This window comes from Aplidium turbinatum, chromosome 1, assembly GCF_918807975.1.
Source record: "Aplidium turbinatum chromosome 1, kaAplTurb1.1, whole genome shotgun sequence".
Taxonomy (NCBI): Eukaryota; Metazoa; Chordata; class Ascidiacea; order Aplousobranchia; family Polyclinidae; genus Aplidium; species Aplidium turbinatum.
The window spans coordinates 40,448,063-40,469,319 of NC_137472.1; the positions used below are offsets into that span (position 1 = coordinate 40,448,063).

The following is a 21,257-nucleotide window of genomic DNA, read 5'->3' on the forward strand; positions in this document are numbered from 1 at the left end:
CATAGGCTATTGGCCTATACCTCCAAAACGAGACGAGAAACCACTCACCAAGATATGAAAATGATGCGTAGAGTTACTGCAAAGAAGTGTGGTTGGTTGGAGTTTCTTAAAATTTATGCTGCATTAAAAAGAGTAAATTGCTTAATATAAAAAGGGGCTTCACGTGGACAACAAAAGTAGGTTGGAAGAGCCGTGATTGGGGAGGGGGGCGTTTATAAATACGAAAGTATCTTGATTTTGTCATAAAAATTGACGCAATAAAGCGACATTACGTATTCCATACATATACAATAACGACGCAACCAAACGGTAGTGAAAGATCAGGCTACAGGTGATGATGTAGAATGGCCTCGTAATTACATCAGCGGCTTCAGCAAAGCGAATAACTATCACAATTACAGCCAGGGCCTCCGAGAGAAGTCAGCACTGGTCGGGAAACAATACGAAAAATGGGCCCCATAATATTTTTTAGCAAATATTGCGTTGCATGTTCGTGTTAAGCTGAAATTAGCCTACTTTCCTCAGCATGAAAAGAACTTCGTTCAATGCAAAAATCATAATAATAACTGGATTACACTTGCAGCAAAAATGCCATTGAGGCTAACTATTTTGTCTAGAAAGCTTTGTAAACACACAATAGGCCTACAGGCAACGAAAATAGTTCAACCAAGCATTTAATTCAGGAGTATCCAAACTTTTTCCCACGCGAGCCAGATTTGATAATAAGTGTTCGCGGGCCAGCCACAATAATTTTTCTGAAAACTGCAAGTTGAATTTATATAACTTTTGGGTGTCTGCAGGCCAAAAATAACACATTGTACAACAACAGGCGCGGGCCATATAAAAACGTATCGTGGGCCGGAGTTAGCCCGCGGGCCAGACTTTGGACATCCCTGATTTAATTCAACCCTTTTTGGACTTTTTGCAATGCAAAGCTACGGATCACAGCATCAAATGATAAAATTTTGCGGCGTCTGAATTGATGCACAACATGTAGGCCTAAGTTAGGCTTTTCAATCGGTTTTGAGTCATAGGCCTATTGGAGCGCAAACAATTCTTTACAAATTTCTGTAATTGCTAAAACCACGTTCTCAAAGCGCAACCGTTGGAGGTAGCTACCGGAACACAAAAAAATCATAACAAAACTATTTGGAAAAACCTTTCGAAAGTTGCAATCAATGATTCCTTGTGTAGAGATTATGGGGTGGTTCGTTCTGGTTTGCAGCTGAAGTTTGCTGTGTGGCTTTCTGTCAAAAGTACCAACTCATCCAAAATGACTTGAAAAATGTCATTGTTGTAGCCTACAAATGGTTTAAATTTGTCCCACATGCCCGCAACTGCACAACAGACATACGATGAAATTTTCATGAAACTTCAAACTCATCGACGATATGTTTGAGTTTGTTGATACATTTGTCAATTCCAACAACTATCGAATCCTTTGCAATGTACGGTAGAATACATTTCCTACGAATGATTCAGCTAGTTAAGTGGAGTTATAAAAGCGTTCTGTCCTCACGAAAAGAAAATCATTTTCTTTTAAATTTATAATTGCCACTGCAACTTTAGCTTGCGAGTAGTAGCCTACTCTTCTCAGCTTTCTCTTACTTAGATTACATCTTCCTTTAATTTCATTAAATTCATCAGTGAATCTTGTTTCGGACCGTAGTCCACATAATGCAAAGCAGTCACAAATTTAAAACTGCTAGTTGTAGGCTACTTAAGCATTGACTCAGCTTCCGATCAAGCTCTGGTTGGTTCCAACTTAATGCATTTAAGAAACGTCTTTAGAGCTTCAATTTCAAAAGGGTAATGTAAAGCATTGGGTTTGACTGCACCACGCCTTGATTACCCTCTCGAAGTCAATTTTCTTTGCAAGATGATAGGACAGCTTTCTTTAGATTTTTCAGAATTTTTCCTCTGACTGGACTATAACTTTAAAGATGCGACTAGCTTACAGATAATTAATCAATTACTCCAAAAATGATAAGACATTTGAACAACGCTGTCTGTAGGCAACATTATGAATTCCAACTAGATTTAAGCAACAACATCCATAAACAAAAAACTCACTACCTTCCAAAATCACATCATGAGAAGCATGACCAACAAAAGGCTACTTGACCACACGAAAACAGAAGATCTTTTACCTATGACAAAATTACATCCAATTGCAGCAATAATAAAATCAAAAGTCTTAAAACTGTTCGGCCACACTAAAAGATCACAATTCGGAATCAGCAAAGTTTGCACAGAAGGCAAAGTAGAAGGAAAAAGAAAACGTGGCAGACAACCAAAACGATGGCAAGACAACATCCAATCAAGGACCGGACTCAACTTGGCGACACTGGGCGAGCTGGCTCAAAATCGCCACTCTTGGAAGCAAATAACTCATGTTGATGCGCAATCTGCTGCAGGCGGAGATGATGACTGATGATGATGATGATCCATAAACAAAAAATATACAGGATTTACTTTCTTTAATCGTGCTTGGACTGATACCTTTAACTTTCCCAGATAACTTATGTTGGATACAATATTCTATGCCTGGCCAACGCAGATTTTGAAGTTAAGGTTTAGTTGTCAAGCAAAAATAGTTCCCGCTTATCTAAAACAGCACCAGTTTTCAAGTTGACACTACCAATACAATCGAAACCGTTCAGTGTTACAGAAATCATTTCAGCTTCATATTTTATGTCTTGAAGCTGTTCAACATCGCCTACCTTAACACGAAAATGATTTGTTCTTGATGAGAAGCATAGAGAGTGACATTTACAATGATTGAGAAATACTTGGAACTACGCACTTCATTTAAAAATTTGTTGATTATTTAGTTGGTACATTTTTACTTTAGTACTAAAAATGGGCCCCCTCAAAAGTGCAAAAACAAAAAACTACTCGTTTTTCCTTTACAATGTTTTGCTAGGGGGGAAACTGGACCGACTCCCCCCCCCCCTCTCGGAGCCACTGATTACAGCTCTACTATTTTCAAGAGGTTCAGCAAAAGTTACGGTACTACTGTAGGCTACGGCCTTAACAGAGATGATGCTAATCGTTTTTAGGAAAGCTGGGGGCACTTTAGTAGTTTTATTCTAGAAAAGATTTTTTCTGGCATTTTTTGACTTTCTTCATATTTTGTTAAAAATTGATCTCTAGTCAATGTGAAAACCCGTGCGCGGACATTTTTCCGAAGGGACAAATTTCCGAAAGGACTAAGGTTATGAACGATAGACTAAAACACATTGTGGAGAATATTGATGCATATAACACAAAAATGAGTTTCAGCAAATTAAATGTCCATTCAGCAAAATGTCCGAGTACCGTCAAAACCATACACTCGTTTTCTTTTCGAGTAGCTATTTGGATTTTCTTAGAGCAGCTTTTGGCACACAATGAATAAACAGTAAACCAAATCATTTGGAGATGTGTAGGTGTTTGATGACGATGATGTTGCTTTATTGACGTTTGATACATCTGATACATCTGAGTCTCTCCTACCATCGGCCACAGAACTGTCACACTGATCTGTATAGATGTATTAAAATTAACATTCTCCCGACCAACCTCTTGCAAATTGACTAAAGAGGATACAGCACCGTTGACCTCTAATTGAATTGGAACCATGCAGTCATTTGACTGAGATGCATCAACGCCAACCATTTCACTATCTGTTACAGGAGCAAAATCTGCAACTCCAAACATATCGGAGTTGTAGCGACATATCCCAGTGCTGTAAAATCCAAAATATTTCTTGGTGTCATTGCGGATATTTGAGCTTTATTGACTACACTGGGAATGTCGTAAATGCTCACTGTTTGTCCTGGATTTTTTTTCTTACCCAGTTGTCCAGTGCTCTGTTGTAAGAGGCCTTAAATGAACTAAACCAGGGATGTTTAACCTTTTATTGTAGTGGGCCGCATTGTCACTTGAAATAAAGCAATGGGCCGCAGGACCTATTAAATTTCAAGAAAAATAGATACATAAAGAAACAATTAAAAACCATTAATTTCATCTTTAAAAATAGGAACAAATAACACACACATAGAAAGAAACAAAAATTTAGTTCTACAATACAAAGTCAATGAGATTTTTGACATTGTTTTGTCTTGATTCTTAAAATGTTTGCTAAGTGTTTGTCGGTCAGTCTGTTTCTTTCTGCAGCTTTGATGTTTTTCATGGATAAAATAACTGCTCGCAACAATATGTGCTGCCCTGCATAAACAATAATTTTCTGGACAAATTATAACTAATAAACTCATTACATGAATATAATTCTTTGTAAAGTAAAGGAAGAGTATGTTCTCTGTGGAAAGTTTTCAAACTTTCTCGACTTTGCAGTTCAATCAATTCAAGTTGGAATTCGGGTGGCGCTTTATCACACTGAAATGAAAATGGGTCACTGAATAATTTTAATTCAATTTCAATCTTTTGGAAGTCAGAAAATCTGACTGTAAATTCTTCAAGCAAATCTTCACATAACTTAGCATACTTTTCATAGTTTACAGACCTGTCTTGAGCTCTTTCAGATAGACTACGAAAATGTAGCCTACAATTTGGCCAGCTTTCTATAATATTGTGCTATGAAAATTTTTAATTTCCTGATAATGCTACAATATTTACTCGAACATTTAGCTACACAACTGACCTTTCTTTTGTATTCGCTAATTGAGTTAGAAAAATAATTCAACCATTCTTCATTTTCTACAAAGTTCACATTTTGTTTCTTTTTCTCCATGAAGTTCAAAATACTACTTGCAGTGAAAATGTCTAGCGGGCCGCACAAAAATCTCAGGTGGGCCGCAGTGCGGCCCTCGGCCGCAGGTTGGACATCCCTGAACTAAACACTGACACTTCAAGAGGTTGTAGACGATAAGAAATGTCAGGTTGGGCGTCAACATAACGATTCCCTTTTCTCCAGCCTTCTCGATGGCCTGCAGAGAAATTTGAGTCGCATGGCACACCGGCATGATTAGCGAAGCACAATGCCCGCTGTTCTATAGTGAGTAGTTAAGAAGTGCTGACGCCTCTTCTCAACAGTCATAAACAATCTTAATTATAATGTTACAGAACCAAAAGACACCAAAGCAGGAGAATCAGTATAAAATATGGCATGGTCGCAACACCTCACAAAGCGTTACGAGTAATTCTAGTCACGAACAGAGTAATTTTCAAGTTGAAATAGATGTGATCAAAAGAAGTGAAGCCTAGAGCCCTAGATTCAGTCATTAGGCTATATTGTGCACAGTTTTCGCTCAGGGAGGGGGAGGCAAGGCCTATGAGAGGGGGGTACGGAGGGTACGGCGTACACTTGAAGGCCCAGGACTGTGATTGTTGGGGGGCCCGAAATTGTGATTTTATAGTTTACACGCAAAATGTTTGGTTAAAATCATCCCAAACGACTGTTCAAGCATAAAAGTTGTTATTCTTTAATCCCGGGAAGCCCGTAATATAGAAAATGGGCCCGGAAAGGTAATTGAATGCATTGCGGTTCCCAAAGTTTAATTTAATACTTTACGTGCAAAAATGTTTTGTTAAAAACACCCTAAATTTAAATCATAAAAGTCGGTTATTCTCCTGTCCGGGGAGGGGGGCATAGTGTAGCAAAAGCAGGGCTGAGAAAGCCCAACCCGCTAGATTTTTTTTTAAAGCCCGAGTGTTTTTAGGTTTTTTTGTGTTTTTTAAAAACTATTTCAAAAAGGTAGTTTCACGCTCATTTTACTTTAAAATGAATTTCGGAGCAGGAGCCGGAGTAAATACTTTCGGAGCAGGAGGCGCAGCCAGAGTAAAAAAAAAGAAGTGACTTCGTTCACCTCTGCTAGGCAAGTGGTGAATGCAAAAGTTAATTAAGAAAGGTATTGGTCAGATAATTAATTTGAAAAGATGTTATATTTGAGCCTTGATAGAGAGCTTGACTTGTTGTAGGCTACCAGATACATATAACACTCGATCAGTAGCCTAACGTTAACGGATTTAACATTTTTTGTTAAACACACACAAAAAAACTACTAAATCCAACGTTTTCAACATCCCATAGTGTCCTCATCAGGAAATAATTATAGGCTACATCTACGAGAAATAAATAAATGAATTTGAAAAATTTACATTAAAGCTGTAGCCTATAAGCGACACCTCTCAACAGCACCATCAACAACTGACACAAGAATTCAATGGAGGATACACAAATTGGCGAAAGACAGATCACATGATATGCACAACACAAAGCACTAAATAAGTTAATAGTTTTATTGCAGCCTGATACTAGCCTACTATTGCGCACAGATGTCCAATTCTGCACTAAAATCTTGTATGGTGTGCAATATGCCTAAGCAAACATCACGCGTTTGCTCATGAAAAAGGGGGCCTGGAATGACTTTTCGTACCCTTAGTGAAAATTTCTCTCAGAGGCCCTGGAGGGAGGCACTGCTTTCCCTCAACGATCGTCACTGTACGAAGGTTATACAGCTCACTGGTCCTCTTCCACATTGATCCAACGTGAACCGACGTTGAATCAACGTAAAAAGTGACAGTAACTGACTATCTATAATCTGTATGGTGCAATGTGAGAGCAAAGTCCGAATCAGAAATCAAAGACAGATTTATAAATTTGATTATCAAAACACATTATCAAAAAGGACGAAGGGAAGGATCCACTCATATGATTAAAGTTTCCAAAGTTCTAAATAATTAGCGATTACGATTTATCAGCTGATTTCTATTTTTACACATGTGGGCTTCCATGACACAAATATTACGTAGAAAATGTGTAGAAAACAATGAAGAATTAGCACCGGGTCTCTGTAGAATCGTGTAAATTTTGTGACACTCTTTGACTTGTCCCTTGCCTGGCACAGGCTATCATGTATCATTGTGCATGTAGCACACAGTTCGAAAAACCTGGTAGCCTATGACTAGGCCTACAGTGGCTTATCCAAGGATGCAAGAACGCAATTGAAGGGTGTAGAAAGGATGATAGTTCAACTTCCAACATGCGATCGAAGTCATTCTAAACGCAACGCTTCACTATTTCATCCATTCTGCCTGCTTTACATAAGTGGAAGGAAATGAAAAATTCAAAATTCCACCAAAAAAATACATCAAAAGGCATTGAAACCACTGATTTAAGCTAAAATATAATTGCAGGCGCAGACTTACGTAATAGCAATAACCACTATAAGTTACCTCTCAAGTGGAAATTTCTTTTTCAAGTTTCAGCTTAGCCTACTAGTTTTCGTTATTTGGCATTAACTTAAGTTCTATTTTCACAATAATTTTGTTTACACATGATAAAGCTAAGATTACAACATTTTATTCAAGATTTTCAAGGAGTGCGTAGATTATGTAACCTCATGGCGAAAATCATACGTTTGAGATTCAATAGCCGCTGTTTCATCATGAATTCGTAGGCTATTATTTAATTTATAAACATGTATTTGCTTTTAGTTGTAATCTAATCAAAGAAGCTTTATAACCTGTAGGCTACTTTTCCAACAAACAATTCAAAGCTTTTCACCAAGAACCTAATTTTTTGCTAAATAGCAGAATTGTCTATGTTGCGTTTGCTTTTAAAATATGTGTTCATACAGTATTTTTGATATCATTTTTGTAGCTCGTTTCGTTTTCTTGGAGACATACTTTCTGTAGCAGGAGGATGCGATTAGGCTTCGCAACAGCGTAGTGTGTAAAAGCGGCTTAAAAAGTGTTCAGCGAAGTGTTGCCGGTCAAGAGATCACACCACCTGTCTTACAAGGCACATTGGATAGTGTATTACACTTGTGTGCGGACTACGGAGTACCATGCTCTATTCCACTGAGGTCTGTGCTTTGAATAGACCAAATATTGTCTACTGCGCAATGATAGAGCTATCATACAATGATAAAAGCCTGACGACCACAATGCGATCAACCGTGTAGCTGGATCGATTGGGTCTTGCTGGCATTGATCAAATTTTAAGAGAGAGAAGTCTTCGCTGGTATGGACATGTGGAAAGATCTAACAGTGCAGTGAAGTTGGCCCACAATTTACAAATTTCAAGAAGGCGTGGGCTTGGTCCGCCAATGTTAACTTGGGAAGCGCTACTACTAAAAGACCGTTGAGAGTGGAATTTATTGCGATCTTGTTCTTATGACCACGAGAAAAGGAGATCCAATCTGTAATCTGCTATGCGTCCTGCTATAAGCAGTCATCTGGAGTGGGGCTTACAAGTGTAAGTTGCCGCGCAAAACTTGAACGTTAAAAAAGAAAACTCGATGATGATAAAGTACACATAACATTGCTGTAACCTACTAATACAGTCAATTGTACCGAGCAACAATGTATCAAGTTCTGAAGGGAAAAGTGTGCTAGTGTCACATAACAACTCCAAAGATGAAATAACATCAATCACCGTAGCCTACTGAAAAATCCATGCCAGGAAACCACGAACGCTCCTTAGAAAGTATATCACAGATCGAACTAAAGTGTTAACCAGCGTCCAGCTTCTTAACTCAATAAAAAAAAACGACGCTAAAAGTCATGAAAATATATAAAAGACCCAGCCTACATTGAAATAAAGACCGGATTATGATTTTCATACTGTGTCGCAACTCGCAACTTTTGGCCATGAACCATTCCAGACCAATGTCGTTTTCGTCCCGGACGCGTCAATGCCGAAAAATTAAAATGGATGAAGGCGTGTCAATTCTGTTTTGCAGGAGAAATGAATTGCTCTCCACCATAGCGAATTTTTTTCAAACATAGGCTACGGGAGGATGACAGCCTTGACAGGCTAATGCAAAATGTTTTTTTTTAAGTATTGCAAAACTTTATAATATACAAAACTTATATAATACACTTTATAATATGAAGTGAAACGAAGTTAATTTTTAAAAAAGTAATTCAAATTTTATTCTGAACACCCTTAATTAGGCTATGGTAAATATTTGAAAGAGATGACTCACCAAGTTTAATCTTCGAAAAGATTAATGCATTTGTTTTTGTTTCTTCAATTTTGCTTACATTTTGTGATTTTGAGTTGAAAATAAAATGAATTTAGCCCACTTTCGTTTTGAAAACGAAATAAAGCCAAGGCTAGGACTTTTACGTTGCAATGAAAATCTTCATTATTTTCTTAACAGCTTCGTGATTAATCTTCTCAACAGGCGATTCCTACTTCGACTTGATGCAAAACGATGAACAATTAAATTTCTGTTAACAATTTCAATTCAAAATATTGTTTCTTTTTCTTTGTTTTGCATTCCAACACTTTTTCATAAAACAACAAGTGTTTATTCTTGTCAATTTTTGTGAAAGTCTCCATTTCAATTTCGATCACAACAAAAAATCTGACAACCCTCGAAAATCTGGCAACATTAACACCGGAGTCGTTCAAGGTATAAACAGAGAAGTCGGAATCGTATATATTGTTTTCTCGACTCCGCACTCCACAGTCCTGCAATTTTAACATTCGGGCCCAAACCAAAAGGTAACGAAACTAAAAGTTCTACCTTTATCCAGGCCCCGTTCAAACAGTCCCGAACCCCAGATCATTGATAAAGTCTGCTGTTTCAAGATCGAGGTGCGCACTGAAACTTTAAATTGGGACAACATTTACTCGTTTACTGCTTGGGATTTTTGATACCAAATCCTCAATGTTTATTTATCAATAGCATGCTGTGATTGTTTGATGTGGTAATTCTATGAAGTTCGTGAAGTGGCAATGTCAAGATTTATTTACTATATCTGCTTACGTTTTTATAAAACGCTCGAAAGCGCAGTGCAGCTGGTTACAAGGATTTCACGGTGAGGCTTAATTACAAGAGTATAGTTGTATTTATAGCAACAGAGTGACAAATATCACGTTTTTTCATTGAAGTTCAGTTATCTAGCGTTAATTAGACAGAAACATGAGAGTAAAACAAATCGACTCATTGATCATTTTTACAACTCGGACCATAAGCTGTCTTGAAAGAGACAATCTACGCAAGCGCTTTGATGAATTTTAACCGCAAGCTGCTTTTGATGCATAACTCGATTCGTAAGAAAACTCGCTAAAACTTTTTTACATCCAAGAACAACAAGTTGTGTCATTGTTATCCTTACCGCCCCAAGGTGTGTTATGGAACAGCTTGAAAATGTCCTGATCCATTTACATCAAAGAAAGAGTGCAAACTCATGTATGCTTGATCTTCAGCTTTTTGAAATGTTGTCCAATATTGGTCTTGACAAAATATTATATAGCTATTGACAAAGGAGACCAGATTTTGATCATTGTTTCAATGATATGATCAAAGGGATAAATCGTTTTACTTATTGTATAAACCTAATCAATCATCCACTGCCATTGCAGATTCATTGGCTTCTTTCACATATTCCAATTTGTGCTGCGTCGTGAAAGAGTCTTTGGCGATTTTTATTAAAGAGTCGGCAGCGGGTCCCGTGATTAAAGATTTGTTTTATATTTGTTTTTATCTCATTGTAACTTGGATAGATTTTCAGTGAAAGAAATGCTTGTACAAAGTATAATTATGCAGGAAACAACTTTTTGCGGACTATTTGATGATGATTCTATTCAGTTGAGGCAGCTTTGTATTACAACTTTACAAGTGCTTAATTGTGTGTGGAAAGTGTTATTATTTTGCGTAATCTTCAAAGTAAGTTTGGTTGGCGTCATTCAGGCAATAGATGGTCTGTTCTTTGACAAAAGGTTTAAGACAAGAAATTAGTAAATCGAAATTTACATTTCGTCATGTAAGAAATTTCCTCAATTTGAAATTAGTTTTAAATTTACATTTCGTCATGTAAGAAATTTCCTCAATTTGAAATTAGTTTTAGGGTTTGGATTGTAGGAGAAGTCTACTTTATAGAAGTCATTACCTACTAACAACAGGAGCTAGTTCTCAATAATAAAATTGGATCTTTAATTGCGCATTCTTAGTTGTCAATCAAGAAAAGTACTTTTCATCTATTAATATAGCTTACATTAGCGCTACTTTATTTGTCCAATAGACATTAAAGTTAGCTTTCTCCCTTTTTTGATAAGCTTTAGTGTACAGAAAGCAACTTTTAAAAAAGTTGTCATTCCCTTGAAAAGTTGTTGCTACAAAGATATTTGCGATGAGTTAGCTTTCTCCTTTTTTTGATAAGCTTTAGTGTACCGAAAGCAACTTTTAAAAAAGTTGTCATTCCCTTGAAAAGTTGTTGCTACAAAGATATTTGCCATGAGTAGAAGTAAGAGGTGTTCTTCGACTAGGGCTGTTTACAACGAACTTTTTTGGTGGAAACAAAACATTTCAGTATAGACTTTGATTCGAAACAAATCGAACCGAAATCAAATTAAGCAATTTTTTCTTCGAAACGAAATATTTCGACATTACGAAACAAAACAAATATTTTTCTGTAGCTTTTACTACTATAAATATGATATGTGAACGTTTAAAAGCGCAATCGGTTGAGCTCACACAGCAGTGACAACAGGACAGGTGCATATTTTGAGCAAAACAGTAAGCATAGACATATCTTTAGATATGCATAGCGTAACAACATACCATAGCATAACAGTATGATTGGTTGTAAAATTTGCATGTAATAGTTTGTTTAATATGCTTTTAAAAATGAGGCACTTGCTTGAAATGCCGCATACGCTAGTTGTTGGTGCAGTAAATCGGTAATACAGTAGTCCCGGCTTAAGCCTACTTCGGGACCGGACATTTGGGCTTATTAAGTGGCTGGACCTATTAAGCTTGGGCTTGATATGCGGGGACTACTGTATGATATGCTATCATACTAAAACTTGCTAATTGACAATGAATATCGATCGATTTTTTGTTTTTATCATCGAAACGCATGCCACCTACAACTTTTTTAAAAATTGTGAGACCAACGTCATGAAGCCAGTTTTTTGCTAGCAATAATATTCGTAAGACAAGATTTAATTCCCACATTGTACCGAACAACAGAAGAAAATGCAACGATGGCGGATTAAAGTTGTTTTAATCCGATTAGTTCCACATCATAGCGGGAGAGAAAGTACAATTTGAAGAAACGTATCGAAGCTGAAATAGAAATTGATTCCAATTTGTTTGTTACGGTAATATTGTTATTTGTGATAAAATAAAGTAGTAAGTTAAAGCCTACTTAAAATAACGACAGACTACGGTCTGCAAATCATAAGGCAGTGTGTAGGTATGCACAGTCATTAGGAGGATAATTCTGACTCGGTAGTGGTACCAAAAATATCCTAAGGCCCTCAAAACAAATTTGCTATAAAAAAAATACGTCACCAAAAACAAACACCTAAGAAAAGGGAAAATACTTTTGAAATTACAACATTATCGATAAAATAAATAATCATTCCCAGAAAATCTAGAGTTGTTTCCAAGAATATGCATTTGCTGCAAATGCACTAGCCTACACAGCAAAACTATATTATACGCGGTAAATAGTCATTGGATGTTTCGGCGCCAAGGAATCATTTCGGTCTTGGGTTCAACAGCCCTCCTGCCAACGCTATTGTGTGCCTGGAAAATTGTTCATATTCTACTTCCGGCGTAATTTATGATATTTTTCATTGCACTTCAATCCATTGCATTTTTATAAAATTTCATAAAACTCAATGCTAGCCTACTATTAATGTCTGACTTTTCGTCTCAGTCTAGTGAAAAGTAAAATTAAACTTAACATGGAATAAGCATATTGCCAGTAGGTAGACATGATGTCTGAAATTCATACATCTATTACGCTAAAATAACATTACGTACCCTTACTTACAAAGTGTATAACTAAGAAAAAAAATCGTAACTGAATTTATGTAGCTTTAAAGTTTTTTTTAAGCTAAAATTACATGTCTATCATGAAGGGATCAGTTAAGAGGTCTGATATTTCCTCCCCTGCTTTACAATACGTTTTTAGACATAAAATTTACATAAGTAATCTTAACTTGCTAGACTAAAGGTAGTTGACCAATTTAATAAAGCATTGAGAGTCAACAGCTTTTTAAAGGACACTGATGGCATACAATAGATACAGATTATTTGGGAGAGTATTAGGTTAATAACTGTCAAGAAAAAAATTCATGTAAGAAATGCTGGTTTCTGGTAGATGTTAGGTTCAATTTTGATCGCTTACATAACTGAAGTTTGAAAACATATGCACAATAAAAACACCTGGCGATGTAAAAACAATTGAAATGACTATTCTGAAAGTGTTACTGAAAATTGAAGTCCGAAGCGTAAATATTGACGCAGATGGCGACTGCTGACAGCTCCAGAGAAGGTGATTGATTGAGGAATATTAATCCTCGGGATAAGAAAACTTCTTAATTTTTGTAAGCAGCTTCGCACACATGAAGTAGAAGCTTTGATCTAATGAAGGATGCTCTGTAGTCTTTGTTGACAGTACGCTACGGAGTTTTCTCTTTCTGGTGAAGTGCTGCTGTCCAAAAACTGTTTTAGAATTTCGACACTTGAAGAATTTTACTCTTGGTTGAGGATTTCTCCTCCGCTGCATGGAACAACTTTATATTTTTATTTAAAAGTAAAAATTTAACAACTGGGGTTTCTGACACGAAAAAAAAGCATCACCTTCCATAATTCGTAATAGCCTACAAGCCTACAGGAGATTTTTCGGCATTATCAAATATAGCCTACTCGAGTTCATATTTTGGCAATGAAACATCAATGGCACACTATAGTTACTAGTAAACTTTTCATTACATTGTCTAAGAAGTAAATCTGCTAATTCTTGTTTGCAGTTTGCTGTAAATCGGCACTTTAGTATCACAAGTTATGCATGTCGCTGTCATCGATGCCATTTTGTTTGCTGTGGTAAGCCTTCGTGTGTTATCCTTGCCTTTCAAGCACGCCAAGCGCTCTGCTGCTGTGAACTTCAACGATCGCAAAGCTCAATCTGGGATATTAGTGAGCACTGCAATGGAAGAAAATGTCGATGTCAATGAGATAAAAGCTAAAGGAAACTGTGACAGTTCATTTCAAGCTCTCATGAGTCTTTATAAGCTCACTGGAAGAGACGCAGCGACGTGCAATGACGGAAGTAAAGCTGGGTAAGTGTTCACATTAAAAAGACAAAAAAAAACAAAAAATAAACTCCAAGATAATCGATATTGTGTCTATACAGTAGATTAGTAGAAAAATCAACTGGGCAAAATTCAAATATAGAATATGTTCTTGATAAAAATATTATCAGTTTATTAGAAAATACAAGCTATGGGTTATTTTGCTATGATATCTATCATATTGTTGACATCTGTACTTTACACCAGTGGCGTAGCCAAGGTCGGATTTAGATAAAAAGAGGCTTTAGGCTATATCCCTCTTGAGGCCCCCAAGCTCCACCATAACTGCTTAGAGACGAGTATTTCAAACAACCACTGATACCCCAGTAAATAGAGGAAATGTTAGTCAAACAAAATAATTGCACGTTATTGTTAGGCTATGTTTTTCACAGAAATGTTGAACGTAGGCTACAAATTTTGTATTGCCATTATGAGATATGCTAATATAATATAGTAGGTCTACCGGTAGGCTACAGTTTATTCTCGTGGGCTTGAGCTTGACACATTTGCATTTAAAGAGAGAAATAAAAAGTAAAAAGATCGCTTTTTGTTTTTTTCTAAAATTCATCAAGGTAATCACGGACCCCCAAATGCTTTCTCACGGACCCCCAAGGAGTCCGCAGACCCCAGGTTGGGAACCACTGCATTAGAGTAATACGATAGTTAATAGGCCTAATTACTGTTTAATACCTCATACTGATGCTCAATGCCTACCGTTTTCCCAAGTAGAACAAATTCATGCAAATAAAGTTACAACCATCAATGTTACTATATCAGTGCGCTCAGTCAGAAAGCGGGATCTTAATTTTTTTTTTTTGCGCAAAGGCAAAATTATTGAATTGTGGAATTTTCTGAAGCCTCACATTCCAATAGACTTTACTTTCTCATGCAATCTATTGTTACTTTACTCTTTAAATTGCAGAAGTTCTAAAGCTAGAATCATTACACAATTGTTTCAACTCTAGTTTGTTCTATATTTGAAAGCATTTCTTGCGGGCATAGTAAATTTACATATCCGACAGTAAAGCTAGGCTCATACTCAGTTCAAGTTTTGGAGAATCATGAGAAGATAAGGTTTCATCACACTAGGTCTTCGACACTAACGAGAGTATGGTGGCCAGTTCCTTTCTCTCAGCGCCTTTCCTTCAGCAATTATGCCTACCCAATTTATTACACCCCAGGTAGAGGTGAGCGGTGTTTATCAACAACCAACTTAAGCCGAGTGATGAACCAGGTTTGCACAATTGGAAAGCCAACGCCTTATCCGTTGCTCCATTTCACTACCGACAATGCAGCCCTAAAATCTCTTTTCAGATACTATCTTTTGAAACAAGCAAACAGTCGGAAATGGGTCGTTTACCTGGAGGGTGGCTGGTATTGTTCCGATAAGCTTTCGTGTGAATACAGAAAAGGACAAGTGCCATTGCTAACCTCGTCAAGAAGGTGGAACTCGTGCAAAAAAGGTAGGTCTGAAGTATTCTTACGCTCGGCTATAAATTAAAATAATAAAATATCTCTTTTGTCTCTTCGTTGTTGCGTTATACTAATTATGAGACCAAATGATTATGATTTTTTAAATGAAAAAAAATGCCATGACAGCATTATCATTTGCTATAACAGCCCCACTTTAAATTGCATTGCAGTAGCCTACTAAAATGTGCCAAATCTTATACAGTACGTTCGAAAATAATACTTAAAATGTATATTCTAAACTCGACAACTGTTGGTTTTTCTTATTCTAGCAATGTTAGACGCTCTATCTAAAACTTGCATACCAATAACCTACTTTATTTTTATCATAAACTTGTCTGGAATGAAAACGAAAGTAGCCTGCCCACAGCAATACTAACCATGATGCCAATGAACGCGAAAAGGTGCCAGCCCTGGCTTGTTTTAACCAGCATGAATATTTAATTTAGTGGTAAGGCACATATCTATAACGTTGGTCACATCGCAGTGCAACTACATCATTTGCAAATGAAACTGCATGACATAGTGTTAGACACTTTTATTAAACAATTTGAGTTAATATTTTTGTTTATTGTTTGCTTAAAAATATCCACCGCAAAAAAGCAATTTACGTTGTATCAACGCTATTAAAGTGTTCTAATTTTTGTAATAGGTGATGGAATCTTTTCAGCAGTGGAATCAGAAAATCCTCATTTGTTTGATTCTAATATGGTGTAAGTTAATATATAATTTGAATTGCATAAAATAAAAGTTATAAAGTTAAAACAAACTATAAAGCTGCCAACAAACACTTTGGAATTTCTTCCCCCAGATATCTGCCATATTGTTCAAGCGATGTGTGGTCTGGGACAAGTAAAAATCAAGCGCTAGGAGCCGGTAAGGATGGATTGTCGTTTACATTTTTTTTATTTTTGTTTCGGATGGGAAACAAAACGTTGGCTAAGTAGCCTTGTGTAAGCGTGAGACGTCGTCGAGTCTGCACTCTCTCATTCAAACGGAAGTTAGAATATTGTTTTTAAAAAAATGCCAAACAAATTTACTTATTGAATCACATCTTTGCAGTGACACAGTGACACGGCAATGCACATTCCTTCACCGAAAAAAAATTATTTTCAGAAACATATAGTTTCATGGGATCAGTGATAATTGAGCAGGTGATCAAACAGCTGATTGCCAATCACGGCATGCGAAACGCTACCACGATCCTACTGGCGGGTAGCAGTGCTGGTGGTACCGGGGTGTTCATGAACGTAGACCGAGTTCAACGCCTCGTCGACAATGAAGGACTTCTTGCAAATGTCCACGGAGTTGTCGATTCGGCATGGTTTCTGAAAAGACCGCTAATGGATGATGACGTGAGAAAAACAAATTATATGTGATATACAACTATAAACAAGGCTTATCCGGAGGCTAGAGGCTATGAGCAATCATTTTTTTAAACTGTAACGTTCCTATTTTTTTGTTTATTTTTTTTCTGACCAATAAAATGTGTTCTTGTTATCATGCCAGGTAAGCTACAACTGGCAAGTCTGCATGCGTTTTTAATTCTGACTATGTCACCTGTATACATTTTTTCAAAATATTTACTTAACCAGTGGCCACATCAAGAAGTTGAAACAACACACAGAAAAATTAAAAGGACTGCAAATGACCATGTTTACAATTTCTTACAAATCACTTGACTACGCTGCGGTTACTTCTGGAAATATCGATATTATGAAGAGCACCAAATATTTACACTCATCTGCTTGCTTTGAAAATAAAATTGCAAAAAACAATTTTTTTATCTCTGTTGGTCAAAGCTGCAGCTTTGCTAAAACATTTCGCTTCGACCGCAAATGTTTATATGTTTGTTTTCAAACAGTTGGAAGCTTTTTAAAATTATAAACCTTATAGACGACATTTAAATTTCAAAGTTTAAATTTATTAAGTTGTCAAAGGATATTAAAATGCTATGTGTGGTCAACCCTTTTATACAACTCTGAAACTTGGACAGTGTCACAAAAAATGAAAAAACAAATCGATGCCTTCGAGCTCTAACTGGTCATGTAGGCAAATGTTAAAAATTTCATGGAAACAAAAGATCACTAACGATGAAGTATTATCCAAAGTTAATTCAAGCAAAATTCTCTTACAAATAGTCAAAAGAAGAAAATTGAAGTATTTTGGACACACAATAAGGCAAAACTTGTTACAAAGATCATTAATAGAAGGAAAGATAAACGGTAAAAGAAACAAAGGTAGACCAAGAATGATTTGGACATCAAACATCACTAAATAGACAAAATTAAGTTATGAAAATGCAGTACGAACAGCTCTTGGTCGAGAACAATGGCGCATTGTATCCAACCCTCAATACGAGGAAGGAACATAATGATGGTGAGAAGACATTGTGAAAGCAGAGAAAAATATACAACGATCTTTTATCCTATGTTTTCCGGCTCTAGGTGCATTGTCGATTTCCATACGACTGTTCTCCTGTGGCGATGCTGAAACTTGGCGTTTCATTATGGCAACCAAATATCCCTGAAAAGTGCGCGAAAATGCACGGAAGGGTAAAATACAATGCGTTCAATTCCGTTCGGCGACTAACACGTGACGAAACATGGAAATGCTTCTTCGGGCCAGTGGTTTATCCTTATATTGCAGGTAGGCTAGTTTCTTATTCTTGCAATTGTCTAAAACGGGGTAAAGTATGCAGGTCACTTTACAGGTTTTAGATCTTGATTGATATGATCATATTACCAGTTGCAAATTTTATTCAATTGCTTCAAAACATGTTGTTGATGATGCTTATGCTCAGGATTTCTTTTGTGAATTAACTGAAACACAATTAGAGAACAAGAAGCATCAAAATGTCAACGTGGGGCAAGCAAAACAACAGTAGGGTGGGATGGCGCAGAAGATAACGCGCTCGCATTTTAAGCATGTAATCCTTGTTCAATTCCCCACTCAAGCTCGCTTTTTGAAAAACAACCCTACAACTTCTACCAAAGTTGAAACGTGGCCGAGAGAAAGGAAGTGGCTACCTCAATACCAAAGGCTTAGCCTAGTCTAATATACTGTAATGAAAACGCTTGAAGTCAACCATGGGACTATCTACTGATACTCGATTTATGATAGTTTGTCAAGTATGCCGCTATCGCATTTTTTATAGTAAAGCATACAAAATAGCTTGAAATATTTTTCATATATGCAAGTCTGTTGTTTTGGAATTGCCAAAATATGCATCTGGTTTCTATACAGTGCACTCGATGTAAGCTATCTAGGCTACTTTATGATAAGCCATGGTCAGCCTTGCGATATATTATGAAAAAATTTAGCATGTAGGTTTATGTTTTGTATAGGAATAGCCTACTTTTGGTTTGAACATTTTTATTATCACTGTATTAGTGGCGAAGTTTTGTCTTGATTATAATTAGAAAAGGGTTTCACTTACAATAGATGGCCTGACAAAGGTTTCTTATTCATTCGTTATATTTAGCCGAAGTATTCATCATTCAATGGCTTTTTGACACGGTCCAACTACAATACGATCATAAAAATCTACTGGAAAGATCAACAAACGAATCACTAGTATACATTGAAAATCTGTATGAAGAACTGAACCAGTCGCTTAGTGACGTAAGGTAAAAATTTATCGAATATTTAAATAGCTGTTTGGTTGAAACAGTGTGAGTGCAAATGTGCAATTAAAGAGAAACTTACAACAAGTATAGTTACTCATTGCAACAATAATACCCATTACAAATAGAGTGCAAGTCATCCATAGCAGACATTATGAAACCCACTAATTAACAAAAGGAAAAAGTTTACCTATATTCTCTAGGGGCATAATCCCAGTTCCCCTTATTTAAATCTTCGTCCTTTACGAGCTCGCTTTTGCGTCACCTATACTCCGCCTTACAAGGTTGGCATTGGCAAAACTTATGTTCCTCCAAAGATTTTCTTACTCTGCTAATGTAGCTTAAGCCTTAAACCAACCTTCCTTCAATCAAGATATACTTTGTATATAAGCATGACATCATCTGTTATTTTTAGAGGAGTTTTTGCCACATCATGCCTCGCTCACACGATACTGGATCACAGGTATGGTTCGGTCTACGTTCTTACAAAATTGTCTTGATTTTTAAAATATATTTACCTTTGTGAAGATTTATTGGCTCTTTTCTTTCCACAGTAATAAGAGTGAAACTGACTGGTAAAACCGGTGGTCGAATACCCTTGTGGCAAGAATTAGTGATGCGATAGTGGCGCGAAAAAAAAAGCGAAAAACAAAAAAAGCGCTTTTTCGTTTCATCATGCGCACGGAAATAAAACACATAAGAATCTTTGAACAGACAATACAATGCACAGTTAATTTAAAGTGCATGGCTTTACGGCATCCGCTTCGACAATATGTTATCGCATATGGGGCTTCAAAGCACAATCCTAAAAAAACAGCATTCACTTTGATCAAATTGAACTCATTTCGAACACCCTTAAAGTAGGATATATTGATAAGCGTCAGTTTTATTAGTGTTGTAAGCAGGGCTTTGGAACCGGAGCCCCGGAGCCGTGCATTTTCAACGGAGCTCTACGTGAAATTCAAGTGGAGCTGGAACCAGTTGTTTGAAAAATAGCTCCGGCTCCGATGCATTTCATAAGATGCTACTACTATTGGCTGAATTCGCATGATTTAACTGCAACCGTTCACAAAATTAAGAAATTATTTGCGTAATCAGACGTCGAATTAACGAATATGTTTTGAAACTCAGTTCCGCATGACATTTTGATAAAAGTACCTTAAATTTCATAAAATTGTGCCATTTTTTAGCAACAGTTACTTGCAGGCAATTTTAAGCTTTAGAAATTAAATTGATATGTCGTCATTATTTTAATGAAAGCACTTTTCGGAGCCTGGAGCTGGAGCCGGAGCAGTCGTATCAATAAGCTCCGGAGCAGGAGCTGGAGCTAATTTATGATAAAAGAGAGCTCCAGAGCTGGAGCAACTTAACATTTACGCCTGCTCCAAAGCCCTGGTTGCAAGGAAAGTGGCTCATTGCTCTCCGTGTAGCGTTTGAGTACATGTTGAGTACATATTGACGTTGAGTACATGTTTAGCTAGAAAATCGTTAACTTAAGAATTGCAATAGTTTTGTATTCAATAAACTTGTTGTGTTCGCAGCAACTGGAACTCCATTTCTGTGTCCAACCTTTTGCTTTCTGATGCCATCCAGTGTTGGCAAGTAAACCTTAATTCAACGAGTAACCAAGAAAATACTCCAAGAAAGGTGGAACAAGTTGAAACTGGTCATCGTACTGAAGGCAACGTACAGAGACGTCATCATCACAACAGAGAAGACCGTCGCAACAGAAACGTCAGAGCGGGTCAAGCTTCAGAAGTCACTTCGGATGCGGTATCTCATGGTAATGTGGGCTACGTTTCCTATGTCAACAGATACCTAATAGACACTCCAAAACCGTCAATCCATCAACCACAGCTATGTACGCAAAAGGTCATTGATCCATGCCCGCTACCTCAGTGCAACCCAACTTGCCGTCGAATATATGACTACCAATCACAATCTTATGTAAATTCGGTTGACTTTATTCAGAATCTTGGCATAAATCTTCGCTCAATGGCTTCAAACGAAGAGTCCAACGCCGCTCAACTACTAAATGCTCTAAGTCAAGTTTAAAACTGACAACTTGCATAGGCCTATATGGACTAGCCTACTCGACTACTCCAACTACCTCA

The 21,257-nt window shown here is 36.9% G+C and overlaps 1 protein-coding gene across 1 annotated transcript; it reads left to right on the forward strand.

Moving 5' to 3' along the window:
- Positions 1 to 13,760: 13,760 nt before the first annotated feature.
- Positions 13,761 to 21,198, forward strand: LOC145765698 (palmitoleoyl-protein carboxylesterase notum1'-like). Its single transcript, XM_082577523.1, has 9 exons — positions 13,761 to 14,035; positions 15,362 to 15,510; positions 16,170 to 16,230; positions 16,329 to 16,393; positions 16,634 to 16,872; positions 17,965 to 18,166; positions 19,002 to 19,146; positions 19,559 to 19,606; positions 20,685 to 21,198. The coding sequence occupies exons 1-9, from the start codon at positions 13,761 to 13,763 to the stop codon at positions 21,196 to 21,198; spliced, it is 1,698 nt and encodes a 565-aa protein (XP_082433649.1).
- The last annotated feature ends 59 nt before the right edge of the window (positions 21,199 to 21,257 follow it).